The sequence below is a fragment of the Archocentrus centrarchus genome, chromosome 12, assembly GCF_007364275.1.
Source record: "Archocentrus centrarchus isolate MPI-CPG fArcCen1 chromosome 12, fArcCen1, whole genome shotgun sequence".
NCBI lineage: Eukaryota > Metazoa > Chordata > Actinopteri > Cichliformes > Cichlidae > Archocentrus > Archocentrus centrarchus.
Window position 1 is genome coordinate 2,594,070 of NC_044357.1, and position 25,116 is coordinate 2,619,185.

The 25,116-nt window shown below is 39.9% G+C and overlaps 1 protein-coding gene across 2 annotated transcripts; it reads right to left on the reverse strand.

The window, feature by feature from the left end:
* Window positions 1-690: 690 nt before the first annotated feature.
* Window positions 691-23,556, reverse strand: LOC115789536 (collagen type IV alpha-3-binding protein-like). Of its 2 annotated transcripts, XM_030742991.1 has the most exons (18): window positions 22,884-23,556; window positions 20,528-20,662; window positions 13,460-13,576; window positions 13,246-13,311; window positions 10,350-10,457; window positions 9,993-10,131; window positions 8,946-9,029; window positions 7,310-7,452; window positions 7,119-7,211; window positions 6,942-7,028; window positions 6,696-6,788; window positions 6,522-6,593; window positions 5,112-5,207; window positions 4,831-4,963; window positions 4,623-4,693; window positions 4,353-4,481; window positions 4,101-4,230; window positions 691-2,729 (listed from the first exon to the last, which is right to left on the reverse strand). In XM_030742991.1, the coding sequence occupies exons 1-18, from the start codon at window positions 22,992-22,994 to the stop codon at window positions 2,602-2,604; spliced, it is 1,935 nt and encodes a 644-aa protein (XP_030598851.1). In that variant the 5' UTR covers window positions 22,995-23,556; the 3' UTR covers window positions 691-2,601. The 2 variants fall into 2 exon arrangements, with proteins under 2 accessions (XP_030598851.1, XP_030598852.1); XM_030742992.1 differs by lacking the exon at window positions 6,522-6,593 and having other exon boundaries at window positions 22,884-23,555.
* Window positions 23,557-25,116: the final 1,560 nt, after the last annotated feature.

Consider the following 25,116-nt stretch of genomic DNA (forward strand, 5'->3'; position numbering starts at 1 on the left):
ACAGGTTTGCATTTTATTCAGCACAGTGCATCATTTATCCAACCTGAATTTTCCCCAGCAGATAAAGCGGGAGTTTAGCCTTATGGGCAAAAATATGCAAATTTATAGCGACTTCTATTCAGTTGTGCACAAACTACTTTCAGCACCACCCTTATTTACAAGGGAGCCGCCAGAAGGTCCCCACATCTGATTTAGCAGATTTTTTTTTTTTTAACACCAGCTGCCCTTCCTCATGCAATCCTAAAGGGATTTGTGTCTCCCGCTGGAATCAAACCACAAACGTGTAAACTGCTACATTATGGAGCCGACATCAGTTATGCAGATAGACGTACAAGAGCATGGACATGGCTACGTGACATCATTCACTCTTCATATATTCCTCATACTTAGGATGGTTTAAGTGCAGAAAATAAGTTTCCATTCAGAGGATCAATAAAAGCTCTACTTCTAAGAACAAATGACAAACATGACAAACTGGAGGATGAACTTATTTATTTCACTTTCAAAACAGGGCAGAAATGTTGCCACGTTATCACAGTACATCTATAAGTTGATCCCACAACATTAGTATGAACAGATTTACAAAAAAAAAAAGATTCAAATTACATTCAGCTTTCACAACATACCAGGAACTAAACCTGTGTTAGAAATGCCTGCTGCAGGCGATGAGCTTCAGCGTGGTGTTTTTTCCCACTTGACTGTGTGGCTGAGCACCACTGTGTCTCAATCACATCTGTCAATGAAAAGCCTGAAAATCAAAGGCTTAAAAGTGAAGCCACTGATGCCATCCCAGCTATAAAAACAAACAAAAAAACTACTTTGTGCTCTCAACAGGTGAATTAAAAATGTACCTGGCAGCAGTACTGATGGCTTAGCTTGAAAACTCTTGAAACTTGCTGGGGAAATGAACTCTGTCAATCATGTGCGTGTTTGAAAAAAAAATCCAGCCTGTGTTAACTGTAAAACTAACTTTAAATGTCTAACAATGTTTCCCAAGGAAAGTGTTCCTATAAAAACTAGGGATGCACCTATTGGGAACCAATTACAAATCTGACCAACAGCCAAGGTTGGCAATATTTTTTTGTCTTTTTCAGGTTATTTCTTCCCTTTTGTTCCAGGGAAATAAATAAACTATTATAATTAAATAAAACTGACTTGTTTTAGAGTCCTTCATCTTTTCATCCCACTGATGCCAGTGGCCAATATTTCCCTCTTCTAGAGCATAGTAATACCAGCCGATAGCCAATATCAGCAGATACCGATATATTGGTGCATCCCTAAGTCTTACTAAACTTTGGACTTAACAGACCTGTCCATGCACAGATAGAAAATAGATGACACAAAGACATTTTAACGGATTCATTTTAGTACTGTAACTGCTCACATGAAGCATGTGACAAATCCCAGAAACGCTGGCAGACAACTTGGCGATGGCTTCCACTAAAATGAATAATTCCGACATCTTCATAATACTTGTAAAAACATCCTGCCAGCCGTCTGTAACGTGCCACGTGGCTTCTTCAAAGTTCAAATGAACATTAGAAAGGGGAGCGTAGCCATGAGGCACTTCACTAGTGATTTCAAAGGGTGGACTAGCAGCACCCTCTTATCCAATCTGAATCTACAGTTTGCTGTAACTCTAAGGCATCTGGGCTCAAGTTGCAAAAAAAGAAAAAAAAAAAAATGCGTTGCAGACCTTCAGCAAAAATGCTAGCGGCACTATTAACAATTCGTGAAACACTTGAAATATGTTCAGTAACACAGTGACGCAAATATAAAGCCACACAGATAATGTACAGGAAGTCTGTCCCTCCTTCAGCACCAATAAGAGGCGTCTTCATCAGAGAGAACGTCATAAGGGTCACGTGAGACTGACAGCCCTCAGGACTTCATACAAATAAAATTACAGTCAGCTCAAATCATTTAAGCTGGTTTACAAGGAAATGTTAGCAGCTTCAAGGAAAGCTGGAAATGTACAATTTATGTAAAATATGAAAAGTAAACAGCAACTCGGAGCTAAATATTCAATTTTAATTAGCTAACATTTGTTTATTTTTACAACCTTACAGAACATACACACATTTATATTAACAGTTGTCTAAACAGACAATCTGATAGGTCAGTCTTCTATATGAGCATTAAAGATAGTATGAAGAGCTGCTGCAGGGACAACAACTGTCTGGCCCACAGCGTTTATCTCTAGAGAGAAATCCCTCCAGGCTCCGATTATCTGTGTGTGAATGACTGCAGTTCAGCATTTTTGAAATGAAATGCTAATACAGAGATATTATTTCATATGACCTCCACACAAGTGTCAACATTTTGACTCACAGATGTTTAAATGCAGAAATCAGGAAGGGTGGTGGACTTTTAACCCCTTCCTGGGAGGAAACTTTGCAGTTTCCTCTAAATGACAGCAGAGCGGCCGACCAACTTTGAGCCTTTTGTTTCCACACTGAAAAGATGGAGATGCTCAGTGTTGTTTTGCTGCATTTGTAGTAAGTATTCAATGGTAACAACAACAAGAAAAAACAAAAACAAAAAGTCATGCACACACAAAAAACAGTTGACCACCTCTCTGCCACGTCTTGCCTGTGTGCATTAGAATAAGATGGGTTTGCCAGCAGTTTTTTCCTGGACGTAGGAGGTGAAGCGTTTGAGGAACTTGGGGTACTCCCTCTTAGCCACGGCCCTGAGCACAGAGGCAGGAGCCCAGCCTCCAGGATTCACTGCACACAAACAAGATACAAAGTTTATTTCCAGCTTCCAGTCTATAGCAAAGAGAGAGAGAGCACTGAGTCATGGTTAACCTTACATATACCAATCAGTGATCTAACCTACCATCATTATTGAACACAGGCAGGTGGCTTTCACTTTAAAGCCATAACATTTGCCTGGTTCTTTATTTAGGCTCGCTGGCAGAAAGCCTGATGCTAAACAAGACCCCAGCGGTCAGATGTTGGCATAAAACGACCTGGCACTAAAGGAGATGTTTAAAAATAAAAAAGCTTTTACTAAAACCACATCGCTGCTCCTACAGGTCTCTTCCTGTTAAAAGGAAGTTCTTCCTTCCTGCTGTTGCCGAGTACTTGCCCACAGGGGATCATCTGATTGTTTGGGGTTCTCACTAATAACAGGGTCGCTCCCTTAAACTATAGTCGGACAAACAATCAAGATGTGAATGAAGTGCAGATTTTTTAATTCAAGGAGCTTAACAGAAGTACTGATTAACTCTAGTCCCCATTTTCAGAAGCTGAAAAGTAAATGGACAAACTAACAATTTTAAATAGAGCCTGACTGATTTTCAATACTGATACCAATACTTAGTGATTTAAAAATCCAATATAATTGGCTGACACTTTTTCTTTTAGACACACTAAACATAGAGACATGTATAGTGTACAATTATTTATGGGTTCTTACTAAGATCATTTGAAAATACAGTTTGAAATAAGTTTTTCACTGTACAAGCTGTGGATTACTTGTTTACACAATGCTGTCTCTGCTCAGATCAGCTGGTTGCTGAGCTTGTAGCATTCCAAACACACACATTGCCAAAAGGGAAGCTGTAGAGTGCCATCTGGTGGGCAAACCAGATACTACATCAACACTGGAGTGTTGATGTAGTATCTGGTTTGAAGGGTGTTTCTCCCATCTCTTCTTAACTTTTTAAATTTTAATTTATCGGCTATTATAAATGCCGATACGATACGGATTTTCCAAAAGAAAGTTAAAACATTAAAAAACAGTCCATGAACTAGAAGTCCTGGACACTGCCAGATGTGCTTGCTCCCCTCAGATGTTCTGCCAGATCTTTACTGCAGTTGCTGCTTGTTTGTCTTCAGTAATGGGAAAAACATGCTCTGCATGGTACGCGCTTCTTAAAAAACATGCAAGAGCTTCGATGTGGACTTTTACTCCAACACCTTATACTGTGGACAAGTGTGAATTTCTTCCTCTTCCAAAAATGGGTGTTTTCCCCTCTAAGAGGACACCAGAACTATTTGTATTCATTTTCTTGACTCAAATAATATTAGATCAGGTAAATTCACTCATCAAAAACAAAAAACAAAACAGTAGTAAAACAGTAGGACACACACCATTGGCGACATAGGTGATTTTACATAGGATGTTGTCTCTGCTGATCTCTTTATCTCCTTCTGGCGGACTGACGAGCGTCTGACAGATCATGGCGATGTTGATTTTGGCACGGACACACCTGCTGGTTGGCTGTGGAAAGTGACAAGATAGAGAATTAATGAGTGTGCCAGTATTACAAATGGAGATTGGGGGGGGGGGGGGGGGGGGGCTCTTGGTGTGTGAAACCTAGAACAGGGGACTTGCTTGCTCACCAGTGCATTCTCGTGATCCACAGAGAAATTACAGACCAGCCAAGTGTCTGGATCATTCTCATTGCTGGCCACAATTTTCCTCATGGCAGAAAGGTACAACACGTCCCTCTGAGAGGCAGGCCACACCCGCTGCAACAGAGATTATTTCTGATCATTTCAGATGCGACCAGAGTGGATTATCCTCTAATCATTGGGCTGGTAAATTATTTAAGTGTCCTTCAAACACCTCAATGTTTGTGTCTTAATGAAAATATAAACAGTGGCCCTCACCTTGTGCGTTTGATAGACAATTACTGCATTGTCTGACAGCGTCTCCACAACACTGAAGTTTTCAATGGTGGCTAAAGGAAGCAAACACATGGCAGTATTACATTAAAGAAATTAAAAACAGCATTCATAAGGGGGGGGGGGCTATAATCCTCTTTTCCAGCTCCACTTTAAAACTAGAATTGAACTGATTTCGACTTCACAAACTTACTCTCCCAGTCGTTGCGGTAGGCAGTGTCCCAAAAGTAGTGGCAGACCTCATGACCAGTCACCCCCTTTACTGAATGGGTGGCCTTCAGCGGATCCAGTACAATCCCATTTTCTTCTACCTCTCTCCTGTACACCTGTGTACACATGCCGTGTTTATGTGAGCTCATGTCATAATCACATTTTCTTGTATTAGTGAGGCTTAAACAAATGTGGTCCAGTAAATTATACCAGATAAATGTGACTTTAAGAACAAATTCAACTAGATTAAAATCTTCCCCATACCTTCATTTCACCTTCTTCGACAACCAGCTGCCAGTTGGCATCTCCACCAACATCCTGCAAGGAGTAGGTCATGTGACTATGCACCATCTCCTCCACCTACAACACAAGGCCAGGGACAGACAGAGAAGTTGACATTGATTAATTTAAAAAGATACTCTAACATCACTATGGGACAATACAGTAAATGTGTGCATTAAAACAGAAACAGTAACTTAAAATACTGCCTTAAAAGATGCAAAATATCAACTTCCTACATTTATAATATTCATCAACACTGGAAAAAAAACCCTAAAAACAAAGTAATTACAAATGAATATGGATATAAACTGCTGTACAGTGCCTTCATTCAACAACCTATGTGCATTTGTGGACTCAGACATTATGTTGCTGCCAAAAAGCATCTGACAAAGCACTAACTGAAGTGGCTGTTCCTCAGGAGGTAAACTAAGTCGTTTAATAATCAGAAGGTGGCTCAATCCCAGCTTTCTACACTCTACAGGGCAAATATTTATTGCCAAATTGGTGCTAAGTTTGGAACTGGTTCCACGCTTTTCCAACAAAGTTGAAACCACTGATGTCATTGGCTATGTGAGGGACTGCCACGGTAAGTTCACCTATTACTGGCCAATGTAGTTCTCAGATTCTGTCCACCATGATTTTCTTCCAACAAGAATGAACTCAGCCTCTGCTGGGAACACTACATAACTAGTAAATGTGGGCTGGTTCTCAAAAGGTTCCACACCAGCACTCCGTTAGTAGTAATGAGGCAAAAGTGGACTGAAACCACAAAACTGCTTTATCAGTGAGTGCCTTGTATTTATAGCACAACAAAATTATTCATGAATGTGTGTGAATGAGTGAATATAGCTTCTAGTTTAAGTGCTTTTAATGGTCAATAAGGCTAGAAGAAAAAAAAAAAAAAAAAAAACACTACATAAATGCAGCCCATTTACCATCCCTTCTTCGGAAGACGATTAGTCAGCTGGCCCGCTGCACTAATGAACAGTGGCTTATTTTCCTTCATGCTACTTCTCTGACTAATGTTGGACTGCCCACATCAACAAATTAGGCACAACTAACCAAACAGCTGAGACAAACGGGAACTGTACGTACCAAACACGGTAGAAATGAAGGAAAAACAAACTGAGATGTCACATGACAGAAATGTGACCTGTAAATGCTGAAGCTGGTAGATAAAACTTTAATGTGCCAGATTCTATTGCAGAATCTATCTTTCACAGCAGACAGAGGAGCACGTTTTCTCTACAATTATTACTACGCACACAAATATAATGGGAGCTTGCGTCTCATGCTGCTAGACTGTGTTAAAGGATCTTCTTGAATAAGCATCTAAATTTACTGGGGATTCAACATGCTGCTTTAGGCTAAGCTTTGGTGGCTGCGAGTTACCTCTGTGCAGAATCTGTGGACATGGTGAGGAGAGGCCCTGTCTATCACAGCAGGGGAGGACAAACTATGAGTCTACAGGGGATGATGAACAAGTAATGACATGTAAGAAGTGCGAGGGGGGAAAAAGGAAATGAGAAATAGAGATGAGACAGGTGGAATGAAGGGTTTAACAACCTTGTCGGAGAATCTGTGCGTGCCAGAGCTTGAGTAGACATCTCCAAGGGGAACTGGGTCGGATCTCTGTATCCTCGTCTTCTGAGTCTGAGACTAGACACAAACAGACACAGGTGTTTTTATCATCAGAACATTTTACATCAGAAAGAGCTTTACCATCAAACACACGGCTTTGCTTTTAGATACACTGTTAAATTGGCACTGGTTATTCTAAAACTAAATACTGTACCTTCATATTTTGCTCACCTGTTCTTCTATTTTGTCCTGTCTGTCAAGAGCAGCTTCCACTGCATCAAAGAATTCATCCTCATTGATGAGACTATTTGGACCTTCCTGTCAGTAATGCAGAATGAGAACATTAACAGAAAGGCTCTTATATGATCCATTCGTCATGTTGCACTGTGGATGAATTTTACACATTACCTCATAATCTGGACCTCCAAAGTGAGACTTTTTCTTCAACTCATTGAGGGTTGATTTATAGCTTTCCTCTAACCTTCTCCTCTTCTCCATCTCCTACACACACAAAAATAATCAGCCTGAATTTATGGAAACAAGAAGCAGATCCTTTCTTTTGTGTAGATGGCCACCGTGTTGATCCAGAGATTACAGACCTTATCCAGTCTCTTTTGCCAGCTGTCCTCTCTCTTCACCATCAGATCGATGCAGTGGGATAAAGTGGCTAAGATCCCAGCTGTGGTGGCCTTGAATGTAATGGCCTCTCCCTTAAAATCTATGCCATTCAAGGACTGAAACACTGTACAATAAAAGAGCAGAGGAACCACAGTAAATGCTGTGATAAATAACCTGCTGTGTCACATGTGGCTGAAGTCCATAGTTGCTCCTTCTGCAGCTAAGAGTAAATTTAATGGTTATATGAGCTTTAGACATATTTCCTAAATCATCTTCTTACTACAGGTTTCACAATAGATATGCTCACAGTCAGAGCTGTTTGCCTCAGATGACCATACTACTCTCAGTGACATCATTCAGATCCATGAGTAGAAGAAAAAAAAAAAAAGCTTCTGGCTCTCAGGGATAATTTGTACATACACTAACCTCATTATCTGAAATGTACCAAAAATTGTGGGAAGAATAAGTTCTGATTGTACAAAAAAAAAATAAGCTCACCATGAAAGACTCCATGTGAATCATTTCCATATACAGATCAGGCATACCATTATGACCACTTCCCTGCCTCTGGGGAACTGGAGGGCAGGTCAACACCTCAAACTTGTTGTGCTCCTCAAACCATTCCTGAACCGTTTTTGTTTTGTGGCAGGGTGCATTATCTTGCTGAAAGAGGCCACAGCCATCAGGGAATGTCATCTCCATGAAAGGGTGCACATGGGCTCCAATGATGCTAAGGTAGGTGGTACGTGTCAATGTAACATCCACATGGATGGCAGGACCCAAGGTTTCCCAGCAGAACATTGTCCAAAGCATCACACTGCCTCCACTGGCTTGCATTCTTCCCATAGTTGCCATGTGATTCACCAGACCACCTTCACTTTTCTGCAATGACTGGTCTGCGGCTATGCAGCCCCATACACAACAACCTGCAATCCACTGTGTATTCTGACCTTTCTATCAGAATCAGCATGAACTTTTTTTGCTAATTTAAGCTACAGTAGCTCGTCTGTTGGCTCAGACCACACAGGTCAGCCTTTGATCCCCACATGCATCAGTGAGACTCATTTGTCCACCTTTCCTGCTTCTAACACAACTTTGAGGACGAAATGTTCACTGGCTCCCTGATACATCTCAGTCACCAACGGGTGCCATGATGAAGAGAACCCGTATTTATCATGTCACCAGTCAGTGGTCATAATGTTATGCCTGATGAGTGTAGATAAAGGGAAATATTTGAGAAGCTGCTGCTTGATAACACCTGTCAGGACACATGCATTTGGGCTTGCAGGGTAGCCTTAGCAATATGCATAAACTTGAATTTTATTTCCTCTGCAGCAGTAAACACAATATATGGCTTTCAAACACTATTTTCTTGAAAGCTCATCTTATCTGGACACACTTGCACTGATTATGACACAATCTGTAGCATGTCAGCTACAATTGTCTGGCTGCAGGTGCTCTTTCTTAGAGCATTCTCATAGTTAAGAGTTTTTGGTGCAAGATATTTTTAATATTTAACAAATAATTATTTTACAGTTCCAACTGACGTGTACTGATATCACAATCTGATTTTAGTGTGTTTTTAAATACATTTAAAAACTTCCCAGGGCTACTCACATTTTTCTTTGCTGCCATTATTGTTGTGCAGAAATTGTCCATCTGTGCGGGTGTTGGGAAAGTCATCCTCATCATCCTCCACAACTGGGAGGAAAAAAAAAGAAAAAAAAAAAAAAGAGAAAGATTCAGAGGGAACACGACAAAACCAAACACCAGACTTTTGCAACACACAAGCCTTTTCTTTCAGGACCCTTCTGAAAGTGAGGGCTACAGGACAGCGTAGCACCTAGTGGCCCATTCGCAACATCAGCCAGAGCACAAATCACATCAGACTGACAGATTTCTACGGTGCCGCACAACATGACAATGGTCTGGTTTCATCTTCAGAATGGACAGAGGGTGAGAGAGGAAAAGAGGCTCAGAGAGGGAGGTGAGGAGAACAAAAGCAGAGCTTTATTCACTGCAGTCATCCACAGATGCCCGGTGCAGGCTGCCATGAACAAATGTTCAGCCAGCCAAGACTGAGAGGGGCGGGTGAGTCACAGCACATAAACACATTCCTTACTAGACCCAGAGTTTCTCCTAAACAAATATTTACCATCAGACACTAAAGTTTCTCCAGCGTCTTCCTAGACTCACTTCTTTCAGGATATTTTTGTGTTGCACTGTACCATCCTGTCCCACACATACAGGAAACACTCACCTGGTTCCAGTTAACAGTTTTTTTTTTTTTTAAATATTATTATTAATGTCTAATGTTCATTGTTTAGGTAACCAGTTCTTTTATGTGCCTAACAACTGGGGAAAAAAAAAAAAATTTTCAAGCTACTGTATCTTACTAGTAGTCTAGAAACCAAAAGTATTCAGTTTACTTTATTGTTAAATAAATAAAATCCTCGTGTTTGTGAAGCGGAACCAGGAAAGATTTGGGATTTTTGCCTGAAAAGATGAACTATTTTTTTTTCTGTTTCAGCTATATAAAAATAAAAGTTGATTTAAAAAGTTAGAATGTTCTGACAAAGTGGATTTTCAAATGTCAAACAAAAATTTGATTCCAACTGGATCAAAACAAACAAACAAACAAACAGACTCGTCTGTGGTTCTTACTTTTATCCCTCTGCAGTTCATCCTTGGACACAGCGTCTGCACAGCTATCAAAGTATTTCTGGAGCGTGTCCACCTGCCTGCACAAGATATCTCTGAACGTCTCCATCTCTGCCAGCTTCTCTCTCAGGCTGTGACCCTTCTGAAGAAAGAACAGAAAAAAAAACAAAAAAAAAACAACTAAATTGACAAGCTTTGGTTTACATTTCCACTATGCAATCAGACCAAAATTATCAGCCTGTGTGTGCATCTACAACTGTCCAAACATCTCAAATACATCTCTCATTCCTCATGTTTACAGATCCAAAAATGAAGCCAGCACCTTCCTCAGCTAAAGTAAAGAGTACCAGGAAAACTCACCTTGAAGGAAGACGTGGAGGTGGCAGAGTAGCCACTGGTGGCTGATGTGAGAGACAGCATGGAGCCATGTTTCCGCAGACTGGACTCCGAGCCATAACCAGAATCAGCCTGCAAAATATACCACAAATGCAGCAGAAAGTAAACAAATTATCCATGCTGTTATACCAGTTTTGAAAATAGATAATTATTTGTAATCATTTGACCATATTAGGGATTTCCTCTCTCAACAACTTCATATTGATCCAACAACATATTAAAAAAACTGGGTAAAATAGAGCAGTTAAAGAATATGAACTAGTGTACATACACTGACCTATTTGACATTTTAGTCTTGTTTAATATGAGCATCCACTATAATAACAGCACATAATGATAGAAAATAAGGAAAATTATAATGAGTCCACTTTAAGCAGAACCAGTGACACAAAGCAAATTCTTCACTCAAACAAATATCATGCATCTTTTTAGCTTTTTCCACATGTCACTCAAATGTAGATTACTGTTATGCATTTGGGATTTTGATACCAACTGTCCTACTATTACACATTTCAGCGTTAATTAACATTTTCTGTTGTCTTTCTTTGAAGAACCACATACAACAAGTAAACAATGTGAAACAGGTATACAAGGTTGCACAGCAGCTGAAAACAACAGCACAACAAGGATTTACTGACCATGGCAGCACAACTGAAACATCAGCTGGCTTCCTGTAATCCTGACTGGTTCCCCTTTCCTCTTACATAACAGCCTGACCCTCAAAATAGCCAGTAATGACAGCAGAGAGGAAAGGTTCAGCTGCACTGAGGTAAAACAAGAGATGCAGTACATGTCCCTTTAAAAGACACTTTCAAGTTGAGCCAGCAGGGGGCATGACATGTAAGCGCAGACAGGCATAAGAGGATGGGGTTACTGTCGGTCAATGACCAAAAGTAGCTCTGCCTGTGTTCACATGGATTTCTGTCACTGCTGCTCGCCCTTTAGCCAACATTCTACTACCCCACTGACTTCACCAGCACAGACAGCCCTATCTTAATCTATGTGATGACTCTCTCGCTGTAAAATAAAACCAAAAAAAAATAAATAAGAAAAATAAATATAAATAATTAGGCTGCATGGAGAACAAATACTAAGTATGCGTGGTGATTAAAGCCCTAGTGAATACACAGAAAGACACACGCTCTTTGGACAAAAGATAAAAAAAATAAATCTGGTGCTCACAGAAAGCCGCCTGCCTGAGCAGAAACAGACTTTATAATTTTCTAATAATGAAGAAATGTAATGAAATCATCATATAAGACCGTTACAAGAGATAAGCTTACAGTATGGTATGCTCTACAGCTGCACATAGAAAACAGAAAATAAATGGTTTATTTACACAGTGACAGTATCCTAGAAACAAGAGTTGTTTCATATTGAGATGTGTCACTTTTTCAAAACGTAAAATGACTGATGCCTGAGCTTGTAGTGTGTTGTGTCTCCTTGGAGACACCGGTTGCTGAGTGCTATGAGTAATGTGGTTTAGACGGGGAAGCGGGGCCTTCGAGAAAAAAGGGTTTTCTGCAATGACTCATTGTGGGTGGGATGGCCTGGTATGCTTGTATGTGCTCAAGATTGATTCCCTCTTGTTCTTGTCTGAGTCACTGGTGCTTAAATGAGTGAGGACAGGAGGGGGGGGGGGGGGGGGGGGGGGGGGGGGGGGGGGGATTTCCTAAAAATCAAGGACCATGAATGAGCAGCACGTGCTTTGGCAGAGGCTGAAGGTGTGCTGCAGAAATATGGAGCAAAATACCAAAAACAAAAAAAAGAAAAAAGTTTCAAACAAAAGCATAAATGCTAATTTACACTGTCTTTAGCAAGAACACAAAAAAAACTGTCTGACTATAAACACAGTGTCCTCCCAGCCTTGTCATTTACCCACTGAATAAAGATGCTGGCTGCCAATGTTGCTCTCCCTGCACTAAAAGGCTTCTCATACAAACTTCTATTCTAACAGCGTGTAAAGGCACTGGCACTGACAACGAGAACTGATGGTCTTCTTCGTCCTACAATTATGTCTGGATCACTATTTTTATTTGCAGATTTTCAAACGTCAACAAAAATGACACTCAATTGTGGTTCCGCTTATGTGATGTGCGACTTGAGAGACCACCAATCCGATGTGGTAGTGAACGCAGCTGTTCAGCGGTCTCTAATACTCCCTGTGTAGCTGGGAAAGAGCCGCCTGAGAGAACCGATTATGGCCACCGAGTTGGTAACGAGTGTCAGCTACTTTAATCAGCTGTGCTGACTGACATCATGTCTTGTCATAGTGTTACCTGCCTTTGTGGAAACATGCTTTCGACACAGTTTACAGTTTATGCTGTTCTGCTTTTTGGTCAGACTTCAGCCAAAACATCCCCACACTCCATCTTTTGAGCCTTGGGCTCATCCGCTGGGGCATCACATTCAGTAATGGTGTCACTCAAGTTTTCATTCACATTTCTGTTCTCATTTAGTCTTTTATTGCTCACACTCCTAACCTACTGCTGTATGGCAGCCCAAACATTAACGCGTGTGCTGCTGCTGGTGCTCCCGTGCTGTATGCGTCAACCTAACATGGCTCTAACTTGATTCCAACCATATGATTGGTTAGGTGTGGCGGTATTGTCATTGTCCTTTCACGTGTATCGCTATCACATATCGCCCAGCTGTACTCCGGTGTTAGGATAACTTTGAGCTACACATGCCTCCTTTGTTAAAAGCCTTTACACAAGTTATTAAACTACCCAAACAGTATGCATGCTTGTGCAGAAAAAAATATGCATTATTGCTAACACAAACACGTTATATGCTACAGTGCTAAAGACAAACGCACAAGAACCCCTACACTCCTGCACAGACTTGCCAACAAACGCACCAGTGGTGGAGGGATGATTATTGTTCCCTGGACTCCTCCCTTCTCTCTCCTCCCTTCTCTGATACTCTAATAGAAATAAATACAGACACACACAAGCATACAATAAACACACATTTACAAATTCAAGCTTGTATGAGATGATACTTCCAAATATGACAAGCATTTGTTCCCTTTTGATATCACCAGTTCATTATCTGCTGTGTTACAGACTTACCCTGTGCAGTTCAATGGAGTCAATCCACTGGTGTCTGTGATCGGGGTCCTGAGCTCTGAGGTACCACACGCTGTCGTTTACACTTATATCCAGCCGGCACTCGTCAAATTCATGAGGCTAAAAAAAAAATAAAAATACACAGAGAAAAAGAATGTAGGACAAAAACTAGGTTAATCAGTGTGTGAGATTCTGGTAAATGAGGCCAGCTACGGGAATCGAGCTGGTCTGATATCTGTGATGATACAGCCATACATTTCAGAATTTGCTGTCATGTTCTTTTAATTCCAAGAAGAAAAGCAGATGTCTCTACTGCTCAGGAGAGCAGAGAGAGGCATATGTGAGAGGTGGCCACCCATGAAAGCAGCGATTAAAAAGACATTGAAAATGCAAACCGCCGATCTGTCCCCTGTATGTTACATGGTGGGCAGCAATCTGTTCCCGATTTTGCGTCAACAAAATCAGCCTTCAATTTAGGCCAATCTATATCTCTCAAAGGGATGGAAGACAAAGAAAAGTGTACCAGAGACACAGAAGCCTCCATTTTAAAAACAGTGGCTCATAGGAGGAGCAGTGGCTGATAACTGGCCTTTTAAAGCATTTTTTTGCACAACTGCATATATATTTCCAATAGCTCTCCACTATACTGTCAGCACTGTAAAACTGCTGTGCAGGTGTGGCCAGCAACCGTAATCTGTGTTACGATAAAGGGAGAGGTGGTGATGGTATGTGTGTGTGTGTGTGTGTGTGTGTAGCATCAGACCTTCTGAAAGGACACCTCTGCAGTTAAGTACCAAGGCTAAACCGCTCTCATCACAAAAGAAGAGCAGGCTGATAGGAGTAACAGTCTGGCTTGTTCAAGCATAGTCAAGGATGGAGGTTAGAGGGATAAAGGAATGAAAACACTTAATGAACAGAGCTGCAGTTTAACTGGAAGAAAAAGTAAACTCTCCTGAGAGAAGAGGAGATCTCTGCATTCTTATGCTGCCCATAATACAAACACATCTGGTAACCTTTATTTATTATATCTGTAATACACAACAAATGCAGTCTTTTATAAAGGAGGGCTAAAAGATTCCAACACTGCACGGGCCTCTGCAGCCACTCATTTCTCTGACTTTTATTCAGGGGACAAAAAGGGACTGAAATGAACAGCTTTAGTGTTTAATGAATGCAATTATCGATTTGTTGGGTTACTGAGTCAATATGATCTTGTCAGGGCAAACACTGTAATTATACTAATTGATTATTCCTATCTATGAACTCCATTTAATCTATCAAAGATTAACAGTACTTTAAAGAGTTTCATTCTGTGAGACAAGCTACAATAAAACAGGCGCATATAATCAACAAAACACTTAAAAGCTCACGATCTAATACAGGAATGGGAAACAAAGCAAAGGGTAAGACCAACATCACTGAATAAATCTAGAAAAGGGAAATGCTTACTATTTGTGAACAAACATACTGCAATATTAGGAATTCCTTATTACCAGGAAGACACAGTTATACACTGCTCAAAAAAATTAAAGGAACACTTTGAAAACACATCAGATATCAATAAGGGGGAAAAAAAAAAACAAAGATGTCACACTGTTTGATGGAAATGATAATGATCAACCCACAGAGGGTTGAATTCAAAGATGCCCTAAAAATCAAAGTGAAATAAAAAAAAATAAATAAAAAGGATGCAACAGATGCAACTCAAAATGGTACTCAGTAGCCTGTCAACATCAGGCCATACTCCTAATGAGATGATGGATGATGTCTTGGGAAATCTCCTCCCAGATCTGGACCAGGACATCACTGAGCACAGTTGGGCTCCATGGTACCAGGCGCTGAGCACAGGGCTCACTAGAAGACATTGGGCCCTCAGGCCACCCTCATTAAGTCTGTTTCTGATTGTTTGGTCAGAGACATTCATACCAGTGGTTTGCTGGAGGTAATTCTGTAGGGCTATGGCAGGGCCCAGGAATCACCTAATGCTACTAGTAGTGACACTGACCCTAGCCAAATGCAACATTAGTCAGAAAAACATTCAGAAATGATGAGGACGGGGAGGGGAAAAAAAAAATGTCAGTGGCCTCCACCTGTAAAACCATGCCTGCATTTGGCATGGTGGGGGGGCAGATCAATACCAGATCAATATCCCAAAAGTTTAATTGACTTGATGCTATATTATGATTAATAAAAAGTGTTCCTTTAATTTTTTTGAGCAGTATATTTGAAGAATGTTGGTATTGGTTCATAATGACCCTGTTGACCAATACTGACATAAGTAAGATGGTATTTGCCAAAGTCATTGGTCTGAGACTTCTAAATATTGAAAAACTGCGTGAAGCAGAGCTGGAAAACTAACAGGTTGGCTGGAAAGAAAAAAAAATATAAAAAAAATATGGTTGCCAAAAGGATCCTGGATTCACAACCGCACATCCTTGAGACAGTAATCTATTTTTGCAAAACCATCAGAGTCCAGCATCATGTCTGACATTAAAACACTGAAAACAGAGGACAGTTGAATTAAATAAATACATTAAAAAAAAGGAATTAAATGAAATTGCTTTGTTGTCATTGTACACAGTATGAAATTCAGTCTGTAAATTTCCCATATAATGATCTCCCTGGTAAAAAAAGACGTATTGATTAATAGAGTGCAGTCACTGTGTCTGGATGTGGCGCCATTTGTTTGGTACATTCTGTTTATCTGTCAGGCATTCATCATATGGCGTACAAAATTTTTCTAAGTCAAATGCCCTCTGATGAAGTTAAGTTAGACACAGAAAAAAACCCTTATTACACTCAATCACCTCAACATAATTTTGTCTTTTATATATTTCGTTTATATTTAGATTTTTTTCTCTGTGTTTTTGTCTTCTTTTTTACTACATAGCATCCCACTCTAAGAAAGTTCATGGACTGTACTTTGCTTGTGTGTGATCCAATATGCCCAAAGATGGCCTGAGCCCAAACCATTACTGCAGAATGCCTTACTTGAGTGCGCTGGCAGAGTAACAAATGGCCCACTATAGTGTCTTTAAGTAGATTTCATTGGAAGAGTGTGACTTGGCTGTGTTGCCTGGCATCTGGGTGGCACTGGGGCCAAGACCAGATGCTCAGCGTCAATAATACACAGCATGTGAGCGAATACTGAAAGCCCACCTAATCGGACGCTCATTTAATAGTTACCAGCAGCACTTAAATAAGATCAAATGCAGTCACAGAGGCACGTGTGAAGGGGAAGCAAAAGCAAGGAAGGAAGCAAGCATGTTACATCCTCGACCCCGTGTCAGTTAAAAGAAACAAAGGATCTTTGACATCCTTCCAGGTTTTACATTGACTAGTTTCAAAATACAACTTCAACAAGACTCAGACTGGATTAAAATTACAGACCTGTAGAAGCCAAAATAATTGTTTTCTTTGCATTTTTTTTAAATACATCTAATTGAGGGACAGATTAAACTATATAAGCAGTGACCCCTATTTTTGAGGAAAGACACTCTTTGAAAGCTCCCCCACTATTATTGATATTGCTTATCTGCTACTACATACTACAGTAAAACCATGGACACACATGAGAGTGTGCTGGCCCAGTGTTTGGTACAAGAATGGATTCTGGTGTCATCTGGTTGCTGGCTGGTTTTTGGCATGGCTGAGGAATGGAAACCTGCACTAAGTTTGAGAAAGTTACTGGGATCCAAGGCCAACAGTTCAAAAAATTAAAATAATGGCTGCTCAGTGCGTGTCAGTCGATTTGTGCAGTTTGATGAATTAACCATCAAAGTGAACATGAAGGTCTAGTGAATACATGTTGCCCAGAGTCCATTACCTTATTATTTGCCTGTGACCATGTACAGAACAAGCAGTCATTGCAGTAAAGCTCTGAAGGTCCAATGACAAATCAATAATTTGTTTTTACATCTTCAGAATAATAAAAGGTTGCATTAAACAGCCAGCTTTTTCATCATACCTTGATCTGTGCTCCACAATGTTACTCTGCATATTCATCCTAAATACTCTGAAACCTATCTGGCACAAATAGATTGTAACCATTAGGCAAGGCAAGACTTCAAGAGGTCATCCTTGCCTATGTTTACTGGCAAAAAGCCTCTGGGAGCAGATACTTCTGATGCCTGCCTGTCTGTGGAGCCCTATAGTAGCTTATATTTCATATACATATAATCAGTGTCAGGGTCTTTTATACAAATGATTATGTCTTTGTGACTGAGTTTTCAGTAGCTTTCCAGGCAGCATGTTAAAAGGAACTACATTTTAGGAACTTATTTACAGCTAAAAATTTTGACTGGTTCGTAATGAAAATGAGGCAAAAACAGCCTCACCCTGTCTCTACTCTCTTATAAACATAAACTTCCTACTAAGCATCAAAAAGCCTCCCCTTCTGTCCTCTCTTGTCTAACCTGTTTTGAACTGGTGTACGTGTCTGCAGTCACAGTCTCCCAAACTGAATGAATGGAAGCACGAGGAAAAAGAAATCACAACATTTCAGTACAGAAGAAAAAGAAAAATGGAGGGAGTGAAACCACTGTAAACACGGAAAACCCATACACAGCTATGATAGAGCCAAATGTATTGCATTACTAAGTTAAACAGTATATTCTCTATGCAAACAAGCTTTAGTCCTAATAATACAATATATTCTTACTCCTTCAACTAAGCTAAGACCAAGTGCCAGGAACATTTTTGTGCAGACTGAGCACCAAAATAGGATTTCCTATAGCCGTAGTAAAGGAAACATTGACTCACCAAGTGTTCAAAAGGAAAAGGAAAGTTAAATCAGCAAGAGTGAACATTTATATTTGTTAGTTACATATCCACACACACACAATAAGGTTTGTGTTTCTTCACTCTCATCATGACCCACAGTGTGATGGAAGTCACACGCTATGAGGAAGAGTCACACTTGCTGGCTAAAGGCCAAAGCTTCACTTGCAACAGTCCATTTGACCTCTTTTCATGGTTTCTAACCCTTTCAAGTGGTTCACTGTGACATAAATAGCAATAAAAAAATTTAAAAAAAGAGCCTGAATGTCACATCCATTTCTGCAGAACTCATAATAATACAGACAAAAACATCCAGTGCTCACCAGTTCCAGTGAGAGATTCCAAGTAGGCCAGTGTGCTTATTAACTGCCATGGAGCTAAAAATGGCAGTGGTAGATGTCAGCCTTTGTATGTACACTTGCAAACCCACATTTGCGCCAACAGAAAATCTTATAATCACATTCAGCCACAACTTCGAACAACATGACAAAACAGTTCAAGACCAAGTCAAACGGAAGGAAGAGACTGACTTTCTTAAAAAGCTGCCAACAGGCCTCAAGAATGGCCTCTAAATCTGGAACTAATAAAAATTAGCAGGTTATAAAATTATGATACAAGATGCTACTCAGTAAGTCCTACAATACTTTATTGTCAGATTTAGCTGTAAGAATTTACCAGCTTGAGAGTTTGTCATAGCCAAAAGTTTCATGACCTGATGAGTTACTGAGGCCGCAGGAGTCTTGTTTGAAGCATTGCCTCTGGTTAGTTTACAATTGTGAAATCATGTGTTCCCCAATATTTCTTAACTGTCATGAACTGATCTTTTAAGAGTGCAACTTAGACCACTGACTTCCCTCTACACTAAAGGCATAATGCGTATACACACATGATGAGCCCATAACAGAAATGGCAAAGGAAGAAGGCCAGAAAGCTGTAAACACTTGGTTGAGTATGGTGTAACGTAATTATGGCAAACTGATTTAATGCTGTGAAGTACATTACACAATGCATGACTCAAACTAATTATCTAAGTAACACACCTTTCGAAACACTGCACCGTGGTCCAGCGTTAGAGAAATAAAGAATAAAATGCTGTTTGAAAAGACGATAATTGTCTGTGAATGGCCATCACCAGCTACAAAGTTTTATTTTTCCAAAATTATCAGGGTATATTTCCACTGGAGTGAGAAACAACTGCTCTAGGGAGTGCTGTGTGAAGGTTAATTTTTACTCGGGCTGGGAATGAATAAAGCTGAACAAACAGATCTAATAGCAAAGTGCTGCCTAGAAACGGTAACTTATTCGTTTCCCTTGTTACTATTTGGGAAGAGCTTCTGTCAGTGGCTGGCCCCAGATTCCCACTGAAAAAAGACAAAAGGTGAAACAGTGGGAACATAAATCTCTGTGACAGGATTGTATGAAAGGGCTGATGACCATGGTGATCACTGCTTCAGTCACTACTACCAGCTTGGAGCTGCATTTTTTTTTTTTGGTCTACCCTTTATACAGTGATACAAGAATGAGTCTCACATGATGGAGTTCCCAGTTTAGTGTTACCACATAGCACACACTTCTTAAACTAGGGTGGTCACCTGACAAGCCAGTTACCCTCAAGCATAAGCTGGAACATAATCAGGAGTGATCAACTACAGTTTAAGAACATTTAAAAAAAAATAAAAATTCAGAGCAAAGCTTCTCATCTGAACTTCTTGAATTTAAGACGAACATATGGCTGATGACTGAATTTCATTTGCCAGACACCAAACTTATCACACCGATGTGAGAGGTTATGGGAGTAAGAGAGAGGGCTGGAGTCTCTCTTTTCCCTTCAGATTTTTCTTTAAGTGATCCTCATTGGGTCAGCCTGTCAGCCTTTAAGGTTGAGTCATTGATACTACACAGTGTAAGAATGACAATTTGTACAAATGAAATGAGAAAAGCTCTTTATAAAACATGTGCTGCATCAGCAGGAGATGTTCATAAAGAAAAAATAAAATAAATTTGGACTTTGATAAAATGCATATCCATCAAGTTGCATTGGATTTACATTCACATTCAAGTGCAGTTGAATAATTCTCCTTATTCTTGCAATTTTTTAAGCTTACATCTACCTTTTGAAATGTTTACGCAGCAGCCTTAAACAATATGAGTGATGGTTCCTTTCTCTTAGCTAGCTCTCTTGCACAAACAGCAGCAGCCATTCTTGCAATATCTTTCGTAAGGACCAAATTTCCACAAATTTAACTGGACAGTAAACCGTCACTTCTAGTAAAGTACAAGTGCAGTACTCACAGCAATAACGGCTTTGCTAAGGCAGAGGGAACCACGACAGCCATACTCGGTCTCATCCTGAGACTTGTAGTAGCTCAGCGTGTTGTTTTTCAGCACAACCCAACGATCCTGCCAGCCATGGATGTAGTTTGTCCACTGAAAATAAAACAAAAACAATACCTTTGTATACTGGGGGACAAGAAAAATAGAAACACATACAAAATATAATGTAAAATTACATATTTTGCAATTCTGTTTCCTAAGCATGGACTACAATTGTATATTTAAAAAATTCAACATATAAAATTGATATGTAGAGACTGCACATTGTGGTGCTTTGTATTTAGCCCTCTAACTCTTAAACCTTAGTTTGATACAGCAATCAGTCACAACACTCAAATCATTCCCAGGTGAATTAGTATAATACTGATTATCTACAAAGGAATGTGTCAAGAAGTGGAATATAACAGACAGGAAGAGAATTTATTTCTTTAAGCTAATGTGCTGAAAGCAAAAAAAGGGAAACCGTTAAGATCTGAGTCACTGACAGGGGCCTAAATGCATGGCAAGGGTAGTGTATAAGAGCATATTCAAACAGCAGGACTTGTGAGGTGCTCCAAGTACACAGAGGTAATACCAAAGAAATAGGCTGCAGTACAACAGGTGAACTGGGAACAGCGTTAGGGATGCCCAAGGCTCACGATGGCTGTAGTCTCACTGTAGCACAACCTACTGAAAAACTCATGGCTGGCTGTGTTACAAAGGCATCTGAACAAGCTGTGTATCGCAGTTTGCTTTTCAGCCAAGTGCTGACCACTTTCAGCCAAAAAACACCCAGAACTGGGCGCCTAGAGCAATAGAACACGGCGACTTGCTCTGATAGGCTGTGTTTCCCTTCACTTCATGTGGACAGCCAGGTGAATGGTTTACCTGGGGAACAGATGGCTGCTGCGTGCACTATGAGAAAAAGGCCTGCAGGGTTAAGAAGTATAATGTTCTCCTGGGAGACCTCGGGTCCATTAATAGGAACGTTACTTTGATAGATACCGTGTACAGCAACACTGTTGTGGACACTTGCACACACCGCAAAAACTGTTTAAGAAGTGCTCAAGGTCTTTATGCCGACTTTAAACACCAGCAATCTAAGTCCAATTGAGCATCTGTGGGATGAACTGGGAAAACAAAAGCCAGATCCATGGATCATATCCTAAGATGGGTCTGAGCTGTTCCATGAAGAGGGATCTGCCCAAAATTAGGCTGGTGGTTTTATTGCTGTGCCTGTCATGCTAGACAGCATAGCGCTGTCAAATACCTCAGAAACTAAAACAACAACCTCATAATCATTTCAAAGCTGAACCAACACCTCTCAGTCACAGTCAAAATGTAAAATTTCAGAAGCATTATCACAGGAGTGTTGGACTGGACTGTTAAAGCAACACTAATTTCCATTTTTCCCTGAAAAATACAAAAACATTCTGACGCATGGGACTTTATGTAAGGTGTAGACTCATTAACCCTCACAAGACTTATCACGTGTATATGGCTTAGTTTAACAGGTGAGCTCATCTAGTTACAGATCTGCTTAATCTCACAATATGCTTGGTTAGCGGGTCAGCGTGCAATCTGTTCAGAGACAGCCTGTGTACAGTGAGATTAAGCTTGACAGCAGCTTAACGAATTAAAACCTTGCTCAATTTGCCCCAAAAAAGGGTGGCACACAAGTGAGCAAAAAGCATATGGGAAAATAGGTTACGAAGATTTTGTCTAGCAGAGGACTTAACAGTCTGTTCACTAAAGGAAAACAGGGCAGATCAACAACGCTAGTGCAGTTTAGTTGCATGTTGTTGTTAACCAGCATTTACAGTATCATTGGACATATGGTCTCAACACCATTTGTTCTGTTGTCATATACATAAAGCCAAAAAGTAATAGCTGCCACCTTTATATTGACAAAAGCATTGTTCAAACATTGTCATGACTGAGATTTTCAGCAGTTATTTCTGTTAAACTGCTGTACGGTACAGCCTTTGAGTAACAGTTACAACACACAGCTATTACAAGGTTTAAGGAAATTAACTTTTATCGATTTAGAGGGTTACAAGACCTGCGCATTATACACTGGTCATCTATTTCACCGGGGGCTTTGCTTTTACTTCAGAGGGATTACCGGTCTGATATCGCTGCGACGTGGAAATGCTGCTGGGCGGATTCTCTGGATAACCTTTCCCTCAAGGAGACATGCCACGATTTGTCATAGCATTATCCAATAACCAAATTTCCTCCTGATAGGTACAGGGACACAGCCGTGGCAGTTAAGGCCATAGGACCTGGCAGCGACACTGAGCTGAATAAACTACTTCTGTCAAACGTGACTTACCTTACTAAGGTATCCGCTGAACTCGGCGATGCCAACGGGATGTCCAGACTCCTCTCGAGGCTCAAGATCTTCCTCAGAACCGGAGGAGTTCCAACTCTGGTTATCTGACATTTTAACCTATCTGCTTAACGCCGCGCATACAACCGATACGAAACAACCAAAAGACAAAACAAAAAGGAAAACGCAAAACTCTCAAAGTAACATTAACTAAAAAGAAGGAAAAACAATCGAGCAACAGTTTACGGAACTATGTTGTGTTATCATCGACTGGCTAATATCTCAGTGCACACAAGGTCAACAGCTAGCTCCCACGGGGCTTGTAAACGTTAGTTAGCAAAGAAGGTTACACACATTTCACGGTACAGGTAACTGTTAGCGGAGTCCTTTACATTAGCTGTCAACACTGCCCTACCGCCCTTTTCTTCAGCGCGCACCGAGTCCCAGAAGTAACGGAATCTGATGAAAAGCAGATAAACGCGCTCAAGACAGCTTCAGCAGTCACAGCTAATCCGTAGTGGACTTTCAGAGAAACGCTGTGGCCCTCGCAGCGTTTGTTTTCCTCCGTCCGTTAGTGACAGCGATCCAGCTCAACGCCATGTTCCACTGACGTCCGGGGCTTCCTCTTGGTTCGTGCTGGAGCGCGTGTTCCCACTTGTGTATTGCGCAGGGGCGCTGGCTCAAGTCACGTCATCAAATCCCCTCCTAAGCTGGAAACAGGCCCCGCCTCCTGTTTATAGTACTGGAAATAGATTCAGAAGTGCTAGAAAATACACTCCTGAATCCGAGAAAATCGCCTACTAGAAAATAGACTGAGGAGGGCACTATGAACTAGTTCCTAAAAGCGTAACAAGGGTGAGGCTGTAGATAACTATCGGTGCCTATAAATTAAGGTGCCTAAGACTAATGTAGGTTTGTAACGCTTCACACGTTTTTTTTTCTCGTCCTTTTCTAATCACAAATATATTCAATAAACTAATGCACAGACTATGAAATTTATTACAGTTCATTTATTCTACACTGTAAATCAAAACATTTTTTTTCTGGTAGTAATGCTGTGTTCAGAGTTCAGACACGTGTATCGATTAATCACTTATGGCTAGAGTGTATACATAGAAAGTATATATAGAGTGGCTAGAGTGTATATAAAAATGTTGACTAAAACAGTGAAATTTTTGGGAGAAAGAATATAACCATGTTTTAAGGGTGATTTCATAAGTAAACTAAAGTATGTTAAGTATATCTAATTTAAAGTTAAGTATTGTGGTACAGTATATTAACTTTATGTAACCTTAAGTCTTGATGCTCTATTTAAGAAATGGTCACTCACAATAAATGAGTCATTCTGCTGGGGCAAAATGGATAACAGACAACTCATTATTTTGTAAATTAGTTGCAAATATATTACAGTATACTTTTTCCTCCCTTGATGAGGCTTGAATAAAGAGCTTATTAAAATAAACAGTCCAATGAGCACATATACAAGCTAAAATGCAAGATAAAACAGCGTTCTAATCTGGAGCAACTACTTAAGGCATAACACTTGATTCCAGTTGCTTATTCCACATGGCATAACACATTCATTCATAAGAAATCTCCTCCCCTGTTGCCTTTCTTCCTTGACATAAGCCTGTACCAGACGTGTACTTATGGTAGCCATGAGTCATATGATAATCCTTAGCACATACACAAACACATGCTTCTCTTAATATCACGCTTGTCATTTGAAATTTAAACAGCAGTTTTCAGTTACTTAAAGAAATGGAAAGGAAAAGAAAAGAAAAAGAAAGGAAAGAAAGAAAGGAAAGGAAAGAAAAAAGAAAAGGAAAAGAAAGGAAAAAAGGAAAAGAAAAGAAGAACAAAAAAAAAAAGGAAAGAAGAAAGAAAAAAAGAAAAGGAAAGAAAGAAAAGAAAGAAAGAAAAAAAAAAAAAGGAAAGAAAGAAAAGAAAAAAAAAGAAAAAAAAGAAAAGAAAGAAAGAAAGGAAAAGAAAAGAAAAAAGGAAAAGAGAGTAAAAAGAAAAAAGAAAAAAAAAAAAAAGAAAAAAGAAAAAAAAGGGAAAAAAAGAAAAAAGAAAAGAAAAGAAAGAAAGAAAAAAAAGAAAAAAAAAAAGAAAAAAGGAAAAGAAGAAAAAAAAAAAAAAAAAAAAAAAAAAAAAAAAAAAAAAGAAAGAAAAAAAAGAAGAAAAGAAAAAAGAAAAAAAGAAGAAAAGAAAAGAAAAGAAAGAAAAAAAGGAA

Bases quoted from the DNA above. Each gene is read 5' to 3' on its own strand.
- LOC115789536 (XM_030742991.1), bottom strand. From the start codon at position 22,994: ATGTCAGATAACCAGAGTTGGAACTCCTCCGGTTCTGAGGAAGATCTT. The intron at 10,458-13,245 runs GTGCGTTTGTTG...TATATTTTGCAG, and splicing joins TAATCATCCCTCCACCACTG to GCTGATTCTGGTTATGGCTC. The intron at 7,029-7,118 runs GTAATGTGTAAA...CATTACTGACAG, and splicing joins TTGGAGGTCCAGATTATGAG to GAAGGTCCAAATAGTCTCAT.